Below are 17,886 nucleotides of genomic sequence, written 5' to 3' on the forward strand. Positions count from 1 at the left end.
TTCAGGTATCTTCAGGAGCAAGGAAGAACAGAACATAGTCATCCCTGAACCAAAATTCTCTCTGAAGCTGGGCTCATCACAAGGGTCACAATGGCATTGCTCACTTTATTCTCTTCTTTGGCGGTGAGCATTGCCTGTGGATGGCACTGAGAGAGAGGCGGTAGACAGTGTGCATATTACCCATGAAAAGCCTTGTGTGGCTTAGCCACTTCACCAGGCCAGGGAAGGCTCCCTCAGCCCTGCTTCTCTGCTCTGTCCCATGCAGTCCTGTCAGTGGTTTTGCAGCAGTCACTCCATCCAGTGTAGTCTGTGGGGACTCAGAAATGGCACTATGCTGTCTGAATTCTCAGGATGGCTCTTTAAGATGACTCCTGGCTACGGTACCCGGAGTGTTGCTAGGATAAGTGAATTTCTTCTCCAAAGCCAGACTACTGGTCAGATTTCTGGCGTCTTAGGGATTTAGACTGTAGATGTATAAAAAACCATAAGCTTCTCCACGATTAGGAGTGCCAGTATCTGGGCTGACAGTTTCCGATTCTCTCCTCTCCATATCCCTTCACACTCAGTGTGGAGCTGCAGTGGCAGCAGCTAGAATCTTGTTTCTCTTGCTTAGCTGATGTCCCAGGTCTCTGGATTTTTAAAAACATTTCTGTTTCTGTACTGTAGAAGCCAAGCTCCCTGTGGCTACTGAACTGACGGTAGCCATATCCTAGTTCCTTGGTTCTCTTTGTAAAGGAGCAGAGGAATGATGGTTATGTCTTTGCAGACATCTTGCCTCCTCTAATATGGCACGTAGATAGTGTCAAGTCCAAAGCAATATGAGAGACTGTTAAATAAAGCCGGTGAGTTTCATATCAGCAAGATTAAGTAAAAATCAAATATTTCCAACATTAGTGTAAAAGTCATGGTACATTAAAACCTCTGGGGTCTCAACATCTGGATTGGTAGCCAACAGTGACACTAGTCTCAAGCCAAAACTATTATTATGTGAAGCTATTTCCTCTTTTGTCTATAGAACCTTGTAAATAATGATAATTGTTTACATTCTCTTTATCTCCTTCACTTGTCTTACTGCTCTAGCTAAGATTTCAAGCGTTTATTGTAGAGGAAAGGAGAGTGAATATCCATATGTTGTTCCTCGTTCTAGTGGAGAGGCTTTGTTTTTCTGGTTTAGCATGATGTTGATTGTGAGCCTGTGGTGTGCTGCTTTTGTTATGTTGAGATGTGTCTCCTGTATCCCTAGACTTGCCAGGAGTTTGTTGACATAGTGGATTATACATTTATTCATGCATGAACACTGAGCCATCAGTGCTTCTCTGGTGTGAAGCTGATTTGATCATGGAGAATTAGCTTCTTGATATGTTTTGGGATTCAGTTTTCAAGTATTATTTGAGAGTATTTGTATCTACATTCATCAGAGATATTGACCTATAATTTTCTTTCTTTGTTTTTTTTTTTTTTTTTTTTTTGTTTTTTGTTTTTTTGGTTTTTGTCTTTGTCTGGTTTTGATGTCAGGATAATATTGGCTTTATAAAGGAGCTTGGGGATGTTCCAAGACAGTTGCAGACTTTCTGTAAAGTTAGAAGATTCTCACAGCCTCGGGCATCTAGAGAGGTACTTGGGATTTCCCAGGCAGCAAGAACTCGTAGAGTGTAGAGTGGGTGATGGGAGTCTCGGATCTCAGCCTGTTGAGGGGATGGGTGCGCTGCAGGGATGGGTAGGGTTTGTGGTGGTTGGATCTCTGCCTGATAAAGTGGAACTGGGGAGGGAGGCTGATGGAAGGCGTGAGATAGCTAGTCTTCAGTCAGGCCTTGGGGCTGGGTGGAGTTGATGGTATGAGTCCAGTGTCCCTACCTAGCAGGGGTTGAGGGAGTGCCAGAAGGCAGGTGGGAGGGGTGTGACCCACAGGCGTGTTGAAAAAGTACATAAAGATTCATTTTTGATCAAGTTTCTTGAGTTACCATCATTTACAGAGCGTGTATAAGGACATGGGTCATTTAAACACCCTTGGGAAGCAGTCTACATGCTCAAGACTGTGAGAGTATTCCCAAGAAAAGGGGCAGTTCACTCACCACCATGAATGCAGTGGCTGAGGAGCAAAAGAGATGGGTACCTTAGGGAACCCATATGCTAGAACAGACATAAGAGGCATGTAATCCTGCTGCAGTTTATGGTCCCATTGAACACTGATTCTAAGAGACCCCCCTCAAATAAACAAGGAAAAAGGGAAAGAAAATATATCAGTTGCTTTTCTGTTGCTGCTCTAAAACACCATGACCAAGGTGATTCATAAACAACAACATTTAATTGGGGCTCAGAGTTCCAGAGGCAGGGCAGAGCAAAGGCATAGGGCAGGAACAGCTGAGAACTCACACCCCAGTCCAGAAGAAGGAAGCAGCTAACTTTTTAAAGCAGCAAGAGCTGACTTTCAATGATGCAAGTCTCTTAAAACTTCAAAACCTACCCCTGTGATATACTTCCTCCAACAAGGTCACACCTCCTAAATCATCTAAACAGCCACCAACTTGGGACCAATATTTAAATATCAGACCCTTGTGGAGGGCATCTCATCCCAACCACTACAGAAAGTAAGGGAAATGGGTGTACAAATTAGATATTTAATATTAAAATTGTAACCTTTGGTGTGTGTCTTAGTTAGTATTTCCATTGCTGTGAATAGACACCATGACCAAGGCAACTCTTATAAAGGAGAACATTTAATTGAGGCTGGCTTACAGGTTCAGTGGTTCAGTCCATTATCAGCAAGGCAGAGAAGAGCATGGCAGCATCCAGATGTGGTGCAGGAGAAGGAGCTGAGGGTTGTACATCTTGATCCGAAGGCTGTCAAGAGAAAACTGACTCTGGCAAGACTTGAGCGTATATGTGAGACCTCAAAGCCCACCCCTACATTTCCTCTTATCTCCTCCAATAAGGCCACACCTCCTAATAGTGCCACTTCTCATGGGCCAAGCATATGCAAACCACAATATGACAATAAAATTTGAGGTTTCATTTAGAATAGGATTTTCTTACCACAAGAATCAATTAATACTTAAAAACAAAAACCTCACCAGTCATGGTGGCACATGATTTTAATTCCAGCAAGAAGCAGAGACAGACAGATCTCTGAATTTGAGGCTAGCCTAGTCTGGGACAGTAAGGGCTATACAGCGAAACCCTGTGTCAGAAAAAACAAACAGACACAAAACAAACAACAAAAAACCTTAAAATAGTTCTCACTAACCTTCCTGAAGAAATGTGCTACTAGTTGGATGAGTGACTTATGTTTTTGATCTATAAAAAGCCAAGGAAATAAAACTATAGCACAACAGAGTGAAAAAGTCTATTCAGGAGATACCTGGAAAACTACATATTGCTTGAATTGTTTTAGTTTTCTTACACAGATACAAAAGTACCGGTTCAAATGATTAAGTCATCCGTTTTTCCTGGCTAGCATGCCTTTGAGCAAATGTGTGAACTCATACAAATGGAACCGAAGGCAGCTTTTCTCTGAAGAACTTAGCAGCATATACATCTCTCTTAGACAGAAACTCTCAAGCATAACCTCTCTAGTTCTCTCCAGACATATTTCTGTTGGAACCTAGGTAAAATATTAGTGCCTAAGTAAAAGGGTAAGGCCTAGGTAACAGTTACCTGGCTAGCCTGCCATTATAAGGAAACAGTTTCTGCTGTTACCAGGAAACTTTCTAGTGCTAAGACTGATTACATATTCTGTTATGTTCTGTGCACTTGGGAACCAATCATGATAGAAGTCAGTAGCTTTGTATAGTTACCCACACTAAGCTTGGACCCGAACCAGCCATACAACAGTACTCCCTGCACCTATGGATAAGCTTTTATGGTATTTACCTTTATAAGCTATCCCCTGGGATGGACCCCAACATAAGAGAGATACCTGCACCAATATAAGAAACTATTTAATATAAGACTTGCATTTTGAGTAGGGGTCTAGTAAAGTTTAAGTTCCTAAGATCTCCCTGGGAACTGACATCCTACTTGGCAGAAAGAGACATGTATGTGGGTAACTGACATCCTTGTTGGCAAGTTAAGACATGAATGTTAGACAAGTCCCATCCTGGTAGACAAGTTAAGATGTGAATATTAGACAAGGCAAGTCCCCTGCCACAGTTAAATACCCCAACCAATGGGGGCAAGAAAAATGTACAACAAAGACGTTTCCAAAGAAATCCCCCATCCCTAAATCCTGATTGATGAAATAACTTGGCACAGATATTTGCGGATTTTGAGCTTAACGACCCTGGGTCTTAACTCAGGGTCATGGTTCAGTTTCTGGATCGATCATGGCCCTGGTCTACCAGTCTTGTGGTGTATGCTTGATAAACTATCCCTATCTGACTGAGATTGGAGTTCTCGTGGTTTCTGAGGTAATTCTTGGACCCCAACAGTTCTGTCTATCTCTCTATTTTACAATCTTTAAGACACTCCTTTGAGTAAAGCTGGATCAGATGTGATGCTGACTGGATAGCTCAGCAATAGTCACATGACTATTCCATCTCAGAGGACACAGTCCAATGGAGGGAGTTAGCTTGTGTGAGGCTGTCAGCATCACCAGAGAGTGAGTATGGCAACTTCCCCAAGTTCAGGGCCTGACTGAATCTTCTCAGTGACTTGTAGTTCTCAGATACCAGAAAGTCCCCCAAGGGAAGGAAGCTTAAGAGGAAGCCACTGACTGGTTCTTCTTCTGTAGGTAGATGGCTTTGCTCTGGAGTCCAGGCAGACTTGCGAAGATGCACTTTCGTCCCTTGCTAGGTTCTTTGCTGCCCGGTTCCCCACAAGCTCAGATGAACCAGAGACGGTCTGGTCCACTGTGTGCTCTTTGCCCGTTTGGCAAGTTAATCCTATGGTTGTATTTTCTGCCCTTGCTCAATGCTGTGGCCATCAACTGCCTGCAACATGGTTTGAGAGAGACCAATCAAGCCATCAATTGCCTCCTTCCAAACCATCCAAGTCAGCAGCCAAAGGAACTAAAAATAACTGGAAAAGCTTCGGCTCGTCTGGCTCAAGGGTGTGGCTCCAGAAAAAGGAAATATGGAGCCTGGCAATCAAGAAATGCAGTTGTCTGTTCCCTAAAAGCTGTGTGTGACTTCAGCAGAAGAGCAATAGACATGAACCCACTTAAACACTCACAACTGTGTGGTAATACGCAGACACGGCACACGGTGGCCAGGAATCTCATAGTAGGGCAGAGCCTGAGTGACATCTGTCTATAGGTTCACAAACGTGTTTCCTGGAAGGACCTTCTGGAGGAAGTGACAAGAAAACCCTATCTGGAGTGAGAAGCTATATGTGGACAGACAGTGAGGAGGAACTGTCTGCTCTGACCTGGTTGATGAATACGGTCAGGGCCACGAGAGGCAGGCTAGGAGTCAAGGGCCCTTCCTGACAAACCCTTTTCTAGGACAACAGGAGGAAATGTCAGTCTGGAATTTCCCACAGTATGCAGATGAGTGTCTGACCAGGTGCTATTATTATTGTTACAGTTCTTGTTGTTGCTGTCGTCTTAAAAAGCACCAGTTTTGGGCTTGATGAAATGAGGACGTGGGGTGTACCGAGCAGAAATAGAGACCGAATCATGGCTTGACAGTGCTAGGTGGGGAGGGGGTGGCGTGAGGCAGAGCTCTGGGACAATGAGTCTCCTCTGTCCAATATGTGACAGCTGAGTGGCTCTGGACGTCAAGCCCTAGTGTAGACCCCAGGGCACACGCTCTAACCTAGCGGGCAGAACCAGGCAAGGGCTTGCCAAAGAAATAGTTCCAGCCAATGAGTTAAAAGTCTCACTCATCAAGTTAGTGTCTCTTGGCTTAACCGCTCCGAAATAATCAACTAGTCACAATGTCTGTTATGTGTACATATATAGTTTTCTAAAAAATTTTAATAATTTTTCTGTCCTTTGTTTCAAAACCACCTGAGAGGAATGAGGTAAAACCACTCCTCCCATCCCTGTCCCCGCTCCTGCAGTCTCATACGCACAAAATACGAAATTCAGTTGTTGTTTAGTTTGTTGCGTGTCCCCGCCCCACTCCCAAGGTGGGCAAGTAGCCCCAGACAACAGAAAGCCCAGCTCACCCACCACCAGCAATCAGAGACACCCCTCCTTCCCTGGGCATGCCACCGTCCGACTCAGCACTTGTGATTGCGTAATACTGTTTTCCTTGCTTGATACTAAAAGCAATACTTTTAAAAGATATTATAGAGAATAAAAGTAACTCAGAAAAATCCATTTTTTAAATGCATGTAAATTTTTATGATACAACTGCTTTAGAGTCATTGCGAGCAAAAGGCAGGAAAGGATGTGTTTGGCCCGGCCAGCTTTGCAGTCTGGAAATCATGCGAGCCGTCTTTCTCAGTTATCCTCTTGCTTCCTGTAGGAAAAACACAGTGGCCTTTCCATCCACAGGCGGGCTAGGGTGATGACAAGTTTTATGAGCCTCAGAGGACCATTCTTGGCCATCTCCTGCTGAGCCTTGTTCCCTAAGCAGGCTAGATAACATTGCTAACACAGGGAAAGATAGCATTGGTCCCAGGGGTAAAGCCCTGCATTAGTGCTCGGGAAGAGGGAATCTGAGCATCCCTTTCCATCTCCCACCTATCAGTCAAAGACTAACATCCCCCACACAAGTGTGGAAAACGAATGGAGACTCAGACTTCAGAAGCATGAGAACCTAGAAAAATGGTGGAGATCAGGTGCTGTTTCTCAGAACACATTGTTTCCTGCATTAACTACCCTCTGACATTTCCAAATACAGCTCATCAGAGAAGAGAGGGCATTGTCTGTCTAAGCTCTATTTTCCCCAAGGCTTGGTAAATAAGCCACAGCCTGGTGTTGGAATGCTCTGTTCCTTTTGGGTGCCACACTTTGCTGGCACACTGTTCTGGGGATGAGTGACGTCAGCAACCCTGGACACATGAGCCATCTGACCACAGGAAAAGTACAGCTACGACTGCAGCCAAGTGCTCCTTTAAGGATGTTTCCAGCTCTGCTTCGGATGTGGCTTTCATAAGTGGCAATTAGAGTTTTAGGACTTTATCTTGTAATGTGTTTAGAGTAACATGGTTCACATTATGTACATTAAATCCATGACTAATCGTGCTTATTTGGCTAATTGTCCCACCTGCTTTTTCTCATTTATTTAAAAAAAAAAAAAGCATGCAGAACTTCAGCTTTTGGTGTTGTGATAGAACCCAGTTTATCCTTCTTCTTGAGACGGTTTTAGTGGGCACAAGGCTGTCTTAAGAGTGACTTCCCTTTCAGACAATGGCACCTGCTGCATCTGCTGAAGCAGTCACGAGCGCTTTCCTTAGAACAGGTTATGTTTTGGCTCTCCCCAATATTTTTATTAGCAAGCATATGAAATAATGAGTTTCTCCATCTCCGGGTGCTCATCACTGTCCTCTACTCAGATCTGCACACCCCATCCTGTGCCCTCAGACACCCTCTGCTCTTCACTCTTGTCTGGATGTGACTTTTATTTTGCTGAAGATTCATTGAGATTTAATCTTTAGATTGCTGCCTCCTCCAGTTCAGGTGAATTCTGAAGCCTTATGGAAAACAAGGTCCGGACTTCGATTCTGTAAATGAGAAAGAACTTTCCTTATCTGTCCAAGCCCGATCTATTTCACTTCACATAATGCTTTCCAGTTACATCCATCTTCCTGCTTGATGGCTGCTGCTCTTCATGGCTGAACCAAAAGCCATTGTGTATACACACATACCACATCTGTTGTGAAGGAACACCCAAGATCATTCCATAGCTGGGCTGCTGTAAACAGTACAGCAATAAACATAGGTGTGCAAGTACCTTTTATTAATAATGGTGACTTTGATTATATACCTGACTGGTAATTTCTATAAAAAAAAAAAAAAAAAGTGTATAACTCCCACACTGCCTTCCACAGTGGCAGCACTAACTTTTATTCCCTCGAACAGACTCCCCTCTCCTTCTCCCCCGCCATCTGTAAATGTATCTTTGATCATAACCATTCTTCCTGGGGTGAGATGGACTCTCACCGTGGCTTCACTTTGTATTTCTCCAACGGCCAAGAACACTGTCTTTTCCCCCATGCATTTATTTACTGGTGATTTCCACTTCTTTTGAAAAGTCTGTTCAATTCTTACTCTGTGGGGAGTTCTTTTCTTGTTTATTTTCTGAGTTCTTTGCATATTCTGGATATTCATCTCCTGTTAGATGAATAGCCGAGAGCTCCCATTTGTAGGTCCCATGCAATCCTTGCTGTTTTTCTTGGGCTCCTAAGTCCTACTTAATGTCTGTGCCCGCATCATGTAGTGTTTCATTCCTACTCTTATGTGGAGGTCTTCAATCCATTAGTTTATTTCTATACAGTTTGGGAAATATGATTCCAATTTTCCCCACACTCGGGCATCACATTTCCCAGACGATTTGTTGAAGAGGTTGACTTTTCTTCACTGGAGAATCAGGTACTGCATGGATTTATTTCTGGATTCTAAATTTTATCCCATTAGTCTGTTGTGTCAGTATGTCTGCCTGTGTTTGTTTTTATGTATGTATGTATGTATGTATGTATGTATGTATGTATGCATGTATGTGTTGTTTGTGTATGCATTGCCTGTATTGTCACCCCCAGTTTTGCTGAAGTCTAAGTTTTTAATATCTTCTACCTTTCTTCCTGCTTCTAGAACATCCTTAAGACCAATGTTGGATTTTTTTTTCAGTTTGTTTGCTTTTTTTTTTTTTTTTTTTCAAAGTTAATTCCACTTCTTCCTATGCTGAGCAATTCCTTCAGAACCACGTTCTAAGTCACTGGTCTCTTCTATAGCATGTGCATTTAAAAATTCTCATATTCTACCAATCTTATTTTCAAATATTACACCATTTAAAGTCTCATTCCTGGCATCTGTTTCAAAGTAAAATTTTTTTTTTTTTTTAATTTTAAAGCACATGGGCTGGAGAGATGGCTCAGTGGTTAAGAGCATGGATTGTTCTTTCAGAGGTCCTGAGTTCAATTCCCAGCAACCATATGGTGGCTCACAACCATCTGTAATGGGATCTGATGCTCCTTCTGGTGTGCCTGATGACAGCTACAGTGTACTCATATACATTAAATAAGTAAATAAGTCTTCAAAAAATTTAAAGAACAGACTAGTCTGTCATAACTCTAAGGCCCTGCTTTTTTTTTTTTTGTTTTTTTTTGTTTTGTTTTTTTTTTTGTTTTTTTTTTTTTTTTTTTTTTTTTTTTTTTTGAGACAGGGTTTCTCTGTGTAGCCCTGGCTGTCCTGGAACTCACTCTGTAGACCAGGCTGGCCTCAAACTCAGAAATCCGCCTGCCTCTGCCTCCCAAGTGCTGGGATTAAAGGCGTGCACCATCACTGCCCGGCTGACCCAAGACATTTTCTAGAACTCCTGTTCCAGACTCCGGTATTTTGAGATTACTCTGTGAGCTGCTCATTATTTCTCAGAGCATTATTTTTACGACTCACAAGGCTATGCTTTTATTTCTACCATCACACATGGGATTCTGCCCATCTAGGTCAACCTGTGTTCCTAGACTGATGTTCTCATAATATGCAAGAATGTGACTTGGACTACAATGGCAACTTAAGTTTACTTATTTATTATCAGTCACCTGTCTGTCTGTCTGTCCATCCATCCATCCTTTCTCTGAGTATAAGCAGCTTTCCTTGGAGTGTCCCAGGGGCTGCAGGGTCTACTGGCTCATCTTCGTCCTAAAGAGTAGGGTAGAGTTCCGGGGAGCCTGCTTTAGAGCAGTGTCATCTCTGTATATCATATCCATCCTGGCCCTCAAGACTGACTTCACAGTCTCCATTTTGGTGAACATCACTAGGCAAAAGTGCCTTTGCTGTTTGATAACCTTTCACCTATTACCTAGATTTTGACCTGGTAATTTCTTTCTTCTAGTTCAGTACTCAGAAAATCATGCAAAGCTTGGTTCAGCTTATTTGCACAGATGCCGGGTTTCTTGAGTCTTCCCACATCATTTGGTCAGATTTCTTTCCTTTCTGAAGGGGAGGCTTAGACAGGATTTCACTAGGTAGCCTTCCCACTTCACCTTTTTAGTGCTGAGATTCCAATGTATTGCTTCCAGATTTCTTGTTTTCAACTCTGGACCTTGATTTCCATTCCTAATGGCTATGATCTGAGGCATGTGTCAGTGAAATCAGGAAATCTCGAAAGTTTGTAAATTGTGTTTATTCACAAGTAAGAATTTTTAAAGAGATTTATTTAATGTATAAAAGTACACTGTCAATGTCTCTAGACACACCAGAAGGCATCAGATCTCATTACAGATGGTTGTGATCTGTGACGTGGTTGCTGGGAATTGAACTCAGGGTCTCTGGAAGAGCAGTCTGTACTCTTAATCTCTGAGCCATCATCCCCAAGAATTTTTATGAAGAGTCCCAAGTTTCATCAAACCCACAACTTGTAACTTGTGAGACGTTAAAAACTGCTGAACTTCAAACAAAGTAATTTTGGACATATAGTTCCAGTTTTATTCCTCGTCTATATGCTTAAGAAACTATTTCAGGAGCTTAAGAATGGAAAGCCAAGAGTCTCTAACCATGCTTGCAGCTTCCTGACTATCTTGACTGGCAGGTTTATCCAGTTGATGTCATAAGCATGTGCCGAGTTTATCCAGTCTTATTCTGAGTGCTGAGGATTTGAACTTGGGTCCCCATGCTTGTGCAGCAAGCCCTTCACCTACTACCTTCTTACCACCTCCTGAGATAAAGCTTTCCTATGCTTCTACTGACTCCTTTCTCTTTAGTTGACTCACCAGCAAGCTTTGCTTGCTTATGCTCTGCACCCAGCCTTCCAGAGTTCATCTCCTGGGTCCTTCTTTATTGGCTTGATATTCCTTTTCTAGAAATGTCAAGTAGTGGGCTATCTCAGCTTTGCAGGCTCTGCTGCTATAGCATGAAATCAACGGTGACCACTAGTAAGTGAATGGGTAGGGCTACCTTCCAATAAAACTATCTACAAACCAGATAGTGGGATGGACTTGGCAGCAGTGGGGGTGGGCTGTCTCCTCTAGCGTGTCCCCAGGGTGTGCCGACCACACTCTAAAGCTGTCTCTTCCTGTGTATCCCCAATGAACACCCATCCACACCCACACCCACACATCACACCACACTGTACACGTCGGGAGGCCCCTCTGTATCCGACTCTGTAGTCTCCAGATACCTATTTACTCTTTGCATTTAAATGACCCCAAGTCCCCTAAGCCTGTTATCCTCCCAGCCAGAAACTGCCAGCCAGAGCTGCTGAAGGCGGAAAGGGAGCCATCTTCACCACACCCTCCTCTCATCCTGATTCTTTGGAGAGATACCTAGAAGAGGTAGGTCTGCAAATGGCATCTGACACACACAGTCAAATTTAACATTTCACTAACAGAACTAAACTTTATTTCCATGTTTATTACATGTTTGTCTTTGATGCTGAGTACATATTAGAATTGACTTAACATACAACTTGGGAGAAAGTCTGATATTTTCTACTTGAATGAGTTAAAAAGGAATGTAAAACTACAAAATCCTAGTTTAAGTGTGAGTTCTAAGGTATGGTAAATACAACAACAGACATCTTGCTATTTTTTTCTAATCTTCCAAGATGGATTTCACTATAAAAGCTTTTTTTTTTTCTTTTCATTTCAAGAAAGGAAGGGCTACTCATAAAAAACCTTTAAGTAAGTATAGGGTACAAATAAGTCTCAACACAAAATTCTACTGCCTACTTAAAAGTTATGAATTGAGGGGACTAATGTCAACTGCAAATCTAGTGTCTTAAGGGTTAGTCCAATCTAAGGGTGACACGCAAATACAACTCCATCGGACATTCATGTTATCCGTTTAGTACGCAGAGTGGGGATGGCCAAATACTGCTAAGTGACAGAAATCCAAAACTAATCCGTTCTGAGGGGACCGGAGCCAAGAGAGATGACTCATTCCATCTCTGGACCCACGCTGTGCACAATAGGAAACTACTAGTTTATACTACATGTTTCAAGACAAAATTAGCATGTGCAGCTAGCTGGTGGAATTCACATAACACAAAAACACTGCCTGAAGTGTGACACCAGTGAGTTTTGTGTAGTACTCTACAAGCCTTTGTGAAGCAGTACCTATCCTTTCTGGAAAGACACACAAGGGTCTATATAGCTCAGGCTGGTTTTGAACTTAACAAACCTCCTGTGTATATATTCTCAAGTACTCACTACACCTACACCCACCCAGGACATGTCTCTGCAGTATTATTAATCTTAGGTACATTTTACTTTTCTTGAGCCAGGTAGCTCAGGCTAGCCTAAAATTTGCTATGTAGTCAAGTATAATGTTGGTTTGCAATCCCTCTGTGTCCACCTCATTTCTGGGATTACAGGCATGTAATATGCCATGACCACATTACTCAAGTTCCAGTTTTTAAAAATCAGTTTAAGACATGATTTTTTTTTCATGTATTACTGAATAAACATACTGAAAATGAGTAATGCTTATTGTTGTTTTAGGATCACCTGCAAACCCCTCTAATTCACCTCATATGCTTCCTCATGAAATTATTTTACATGATTTATGGCTTTTAATACTCTATCTTAATGTCAAGTTGTTGAAACTTTTAAAATCAGTTTTCTAGTATCAGATTCCTAAATGAGAAAGAACAAGAGAAACTCCATAAAATTCAACTTTCTCCCTTCCCAGAAAAACTAACATCTCTCTTAAAACGCAGAAGCACACTCCTTTTCTTAGAGCACAGGCTATCGAGCTCTCTGTGATTGTGTTTAGTGAACATTCCAGGCTTTGAGAACTATTTGGTCTCTATTGCAACTACTCAATTTCTGCCACCAAAGTGGGAAGCAGCCTTAGACAGTGTGTAATTAAAAATGAAGAAGCAGTGTAAAGTTGGCCAGCAGGGGAGGCTGGCCAACCCTGGCTTAGAACTGTGTAGTGTCACCTACAGGTGACCTAGGAGTCACCTCAAAGAAACTTGTGTCTTGTTGAGTGCGATGGCTGACTTAGGCCCTAGCAGTAAGTCACTATAAACATTTTGAGGATGAGTATTTTAAATTTAGCTACATTTCTGCATTAAGTAAGATTCTTCTATTATGAGTCAGGCGTTCCACTGGGGATAACATTAAAAACGTGCTTAAGTATTAGTTACTGAGGGTTTAATTTGAAATTAATAAATGATGTCCATACAGTTTAATATCCAATTTAATTAAAAAAAAAAACTTAATGAAAATATAACAGAATCAAACCATTTAAAATAAGTACACTCACTACCCACTCCAGCAATTCATGTAAGTCATACCAACTATAGAATATGAAAAATAAATTCAGAAGTGTAATTACTTTAAAATACACTACTTCCACTTTCAATATTTTACATTTATGTATATATTCTATAGTGGAAGCAGAAATTCTCTCTAAAAACATTATCTTCTTAAAATCTTGAGGTGCATATTAGAGCCACAGGCAATATCCGACATATAAAATTTCAGAACAGGCCTTTGGGATTTGGCATCACTGGTACAATACAATGACCAGGGCACAGAACTGTACAATGCCTAAACATTCGAGTAAGAACCATTATTCTCTTCAATGGAGAATGATTACTGCATACTCTACCAGGGCAGTGATGTTAGTAACTCTGTTGGGTATATGTCCTGACATAATTTCCAAATGTACAACAACACAAACAACTTTGTTAAGGCCATGTTTTATTTGCTGATTAATGGACAAAAGGCAATGTAATTTATTTCAAGTATTTTCTTGAAAGTCTGTGCTCATAAAAATCATGAAAAGTTGGAAACAGACTGTTAAATCACTGAAACTTTAAATATATCTTACACAATCTCGTTTGTACAAAAATACAAGTTAAATATAAACATAAAGCAGGCATGGTAATTTTATGCAAATCTGTTTTATGTGATCTGTAGTTATATATAAAAATTTCTTGGTTCTGTTATTTGTGAAAAGATCAACACCAGATTGAGTCACTATCTATTAGCAAAGGACCCTAAAAAGCTTACTTCAGCATTAATCTTGTACATGGTTATAAGTGTTTTCTAATTTGAGATCATCTAAACACCGGGAAAAAATAAGAAGGGCAGTATGTCCATAAACCAACAAATAATCTGGCTGCAGTGTATCATAAACACAAACCCACACATCTGTACAACGAATATGTTAGTACACACGCACAGACGCACACATACGCGCATGTTTGTACACACACTGCACACATAACAACCCGGCCACAGACAGCCTAATGAGGCGCCACGGCCTGCTCGACGTTCAGCTGCGCATTTTTTCTGACTTCATCAAATGAGTAGCTTTTTGTCACCTTCCCATTCTTGAAAACCGTATGGAGAAGATCCTGCAGAATGTAAATTTTGTTATTATAAAGACCATCTACCAAATACTCAGATCATGCTTTGACCAGTTTACTTAAGAGGTCAAACACACAAAGCCGCCGAGAGTGTCAACCTCCCACCGTGAGATTATGATAAACACTCTTAGACTGGTTTTCTTAAAAAAGCAAAACCCCAGATGCCTGATCTTTTCTACTGCTGAAGAAACATGTTTGCCTGGGAGAACTGCAAGGAGCCCTGATAATTATTACTCAGAGTCTGGCCAAACGCCTCAATATTGCTTAGACCTGCCAATCTACAAGTTTAATAAATTTGTTAGCCATTAAATTTTAGCCTTAAAAATGGATAAAATCTAAAAAACCCAACCCAAGACAGAAACAGAAAAGCAGATATTGATTTTTGTCTCCTTTATAGTGACCAATTACATACAGACTGTAACTGCAGAGTCACAGACAGGACTCAACAGAGGATGAGGACTCACTTTCCCCAAGGCCCTGTACAGTCTAGTTTCTATATGTAAAATCTGCTTTATTTCATCTTAATTTTCTTTCTTATAGTATACATGATGTTAGCTGGCATCATGTGTGCTCCAAATTAGTGTTCTAGATGTAGCATTTTCTTTTCTAAGTTTCAATGTAAACTACCAGAAAATGCTGGGTTTTAGGAGTTAACCACAATGTCTTGATGATCACAGAGACTACCATCAAGCTTATGACTGGACACTAGGTTGGACAGATGTTCTCGAGCACTGTTCAATCAATGTTTCCTTTGACTTAGTCTCAACTGGTTTTGCTTCATTTGAGGTGGCCCAATACAGCAGAGCCTTGGCAGTCCCAACTGCTTTGTAAAATCTACTCAAAGAATTGCTGATGGACTACAATGAGATTTAATTCTAAAAGCCTGATCTACCAGTTCACATGGTTTTCATAGAAAGATTATTTTATTCCAACCCCAAGTCTTAAAAGACATAATGAAATAAAGGTAACTGTTGTAAGCAGTCTGATTTGCACAGTATTAAAGCACCACAACAGCAGTAAGTGTGTACTTATATTTGAAGAATGTACACATGAAAAGTTTTTCCTTTTAAACTGAAGCCCCCCTCCCATCTAGTGGCTTAGAGATCAGTAATCTTTTAACCTTTTAGTACACAAATGTTAAGTGTACTTATGCTGAAAACCATCAGATCACATGGCCTATTTCAGCAGACATACTCTCTGTTCTTTCCAGTTTGGTTAACTGGGATCAGAACTCAGTTATGTGATCTGAGTGACCCACTCCATTTCTACAATACTAAGACAATTTGCTTTATCTAGTTATTTTTTTAAGCTCAGAATTCCCTGAGAATCAATAAAGACTAAAGAAAACCTTCTGAAGTGGTTATCACTAAGTTCTAAAGAAACATTTCCCTTCAAAATGTTTGAAATTTGACTAGTCTATTATGAAATTACAATATTTTACATAATACAGATAGTTATGTGAAGTCCAAGAGCAACATCTAATCGTATTCTTTGCTATGCTTCTCCAGAAATTAGTCACTGCTAACTGACAGTAAGATTAAGACCAAATATACAAAAGCCTGTTAAAGGCCATCAATATCTAGGACGGTCACTGTGGGAAAAAATTATTTCACCATTACAACTGTTCTTAAAACAATTTGAAAGAATAACACAGGCCGGGTGGTGGTGGCACATGCCTTTAATCCCAGCACTTGGGAGGCAGAGGCAGGTGGATTTCTGAGTTCGAGGCCAGCCTGGTCTACAGAGTGAGTTCCAGGATAGCCAGGACTACACAGAGAAACCCTGTCTCGGGAAAAAAAAAAAAAAGAGAGAGAGAGAGAGAGAGAGAGAGAGAGAGAGAGAGAGAGAGAGAGAGAGAGAGAGAAAGAATAACACAAATCTCCCTCCCTTTTCTTAATTTGCAAAGCCAGTTCACTGCTGTTAAATCCCCATCAATGGACACTTACATGGCCATACTCCTCAAGGTCGCCTTTCCCTTCTTCAAGTGTAACAAAGGTCCCCGCTGGTGTCCTATGTAAGGAGAGCCGGCCCTTTTTCGACCTTTTGTTGGGATCAGCAACTGGGTCCTTAAAGACATTAACCTGAGAAATCCAAATTAAGAGAAAAATGATAAATCATCTCCCACTGAATGTCTTTAAAAACAAGGATACAGCTCAATTCGGAGGCTCTCACCGGCACACACAAAGCCTTGGGTTGGACCACTAGCTAGACTCAAGTTTTTTGTTTTTGTAAAAAGTGTATTATATACAAGTTTTAGAAGTCTATAGTGTTGAATATGTAACTACGCCAGTCTACAACTGGCTGTTAGAAACACAAGTCATTAATTAGCCTGTTTCCTTCAAAACAGTCATGCTGTGGAAACCCATATCTTGGTTATCTTTTATAGGACGATTTAGAGAAATGTATCAAGTTGCTCTTATATAACAGATGTGTTCACAAACCTAGAACTAGGGTGTTTAAGATAAAGACACCTTGTCATATAACCTTCCTCTTTCATTACCTCTTACCTTTATCCTAGTAAGAGGCTGGGATACAGCTCAGAGGTGGGGTGCTGGCTTAACATGAATGAGGCAGTGTACACACACACACACACACACACACGCACACAGCTGGAGAACCTGCTGGACATGGTGGCACAGACATGTGAAGCACAGACTAAGGGGCTGCTGCAAATTCTAACCCAGCCAGAGTCACACCGTTAAGACCCTGACTCACTGACCCAGCCAGGGTCACACCGTAAGACCCTGACTCACTGACCCAGCTAGCTCATACTAAGACCCTGACTCACTGACCCAGCCAGGGTCACACCACAAGACCCTGACTCACTGACCCAGCCAGGGTCACACTGCAAGACCCTGACTTAGAACAGTAACAAAAACGACTTCAAGAATCTGAAGACAGTACAATGTTTATTTTAGGACCAGAAAGGTAGGAGGTAAACTAAGCAGATGGCACCAGCAATGGAGGAGCAAGAAATAAGACAGTCTCGGGACTCTCCAACGGAAGGTAGATGCAGCACACAGGGCTTCTTCAGGATTTACTTATAATTACTAGTTACGTATGTGAAGGTGCTCAAAGCACAACTCTGTGGAGCTGGTTTTCTCCTCCACCTCTATGTGGGTCCTGGGGATTGAACTTGCATGGGAAGAAGAGCCTTTGCTGAGCCATCGTGCCTGCTCTTTTCTCTGGGACTCTTAGCTTTCCCCGACCCTTACTCCAGACTCCTCACTCAGCCTTTAAGAGGCGATGAAAGGAGTGGCTGCCCAGATACTTCAGCCACTTCAGCCACTGAACAAGATTCTGGTATCAAAAGCAGAAGCTCAAACTCCACCCTCATAATAGGGTCTCGACAGAGACATACTTGATCATCTTTAGTATGTGATGGCCATGTGAGCTGACAATCTTAATCTTACCCAAACAGAACCAACTTTTCATACAAAGGTATATACAATACCCTTTCCCT

The 17,886-nt window shown here is 41.5% G+C and overlaps 1 protein-coding gene across 1 annotated transcript in view; it reads right to left on the bottom strand.

Moving 5' to 3' along the window:
* Positions 1-11,413: 11,413 nt before the first annotated feature.
* Positions 11,414-17,886, bottom strand: part of Nampt (nicotinamide phosphoribosyltransferase) — a 39,942-nt gene continuing 33,469 nt past the window's right edge. The window contains exons 10-11 of the mRNA XM_034514067.2: positions 16,370-16,504; positions 11,414-14,411 (exon numbers count right to left, since the gene is read on the bottom strand). Coding sequence (XP_034369958.1) covers positions 14,301-14,411; positions 16,370-16,504 — 246 coding nt within the window. The 3' untranslated portion in view covers positions 11,414-14,300. The remainder of the gene's footprint in view (positions 14,412-16,369; positions 16,505-17,886) is intronic.

This window comes from Arvicanthis niloticus, chromosome 11 (genome assembly GCF_011762505.2).
Source record: "Arvicanthis niloticus isolate mArvNil1 chromosome 11, mArvNil1.pat.X, whole genome shotgun sequence".
Taxonomy (NCBI): domain Eukaryota; kingdom Metazoa; phylum Chordata; class Mammalia; order Rodentia; family Muridae; genus Arvicanthis; species Arvicanthis niloticus.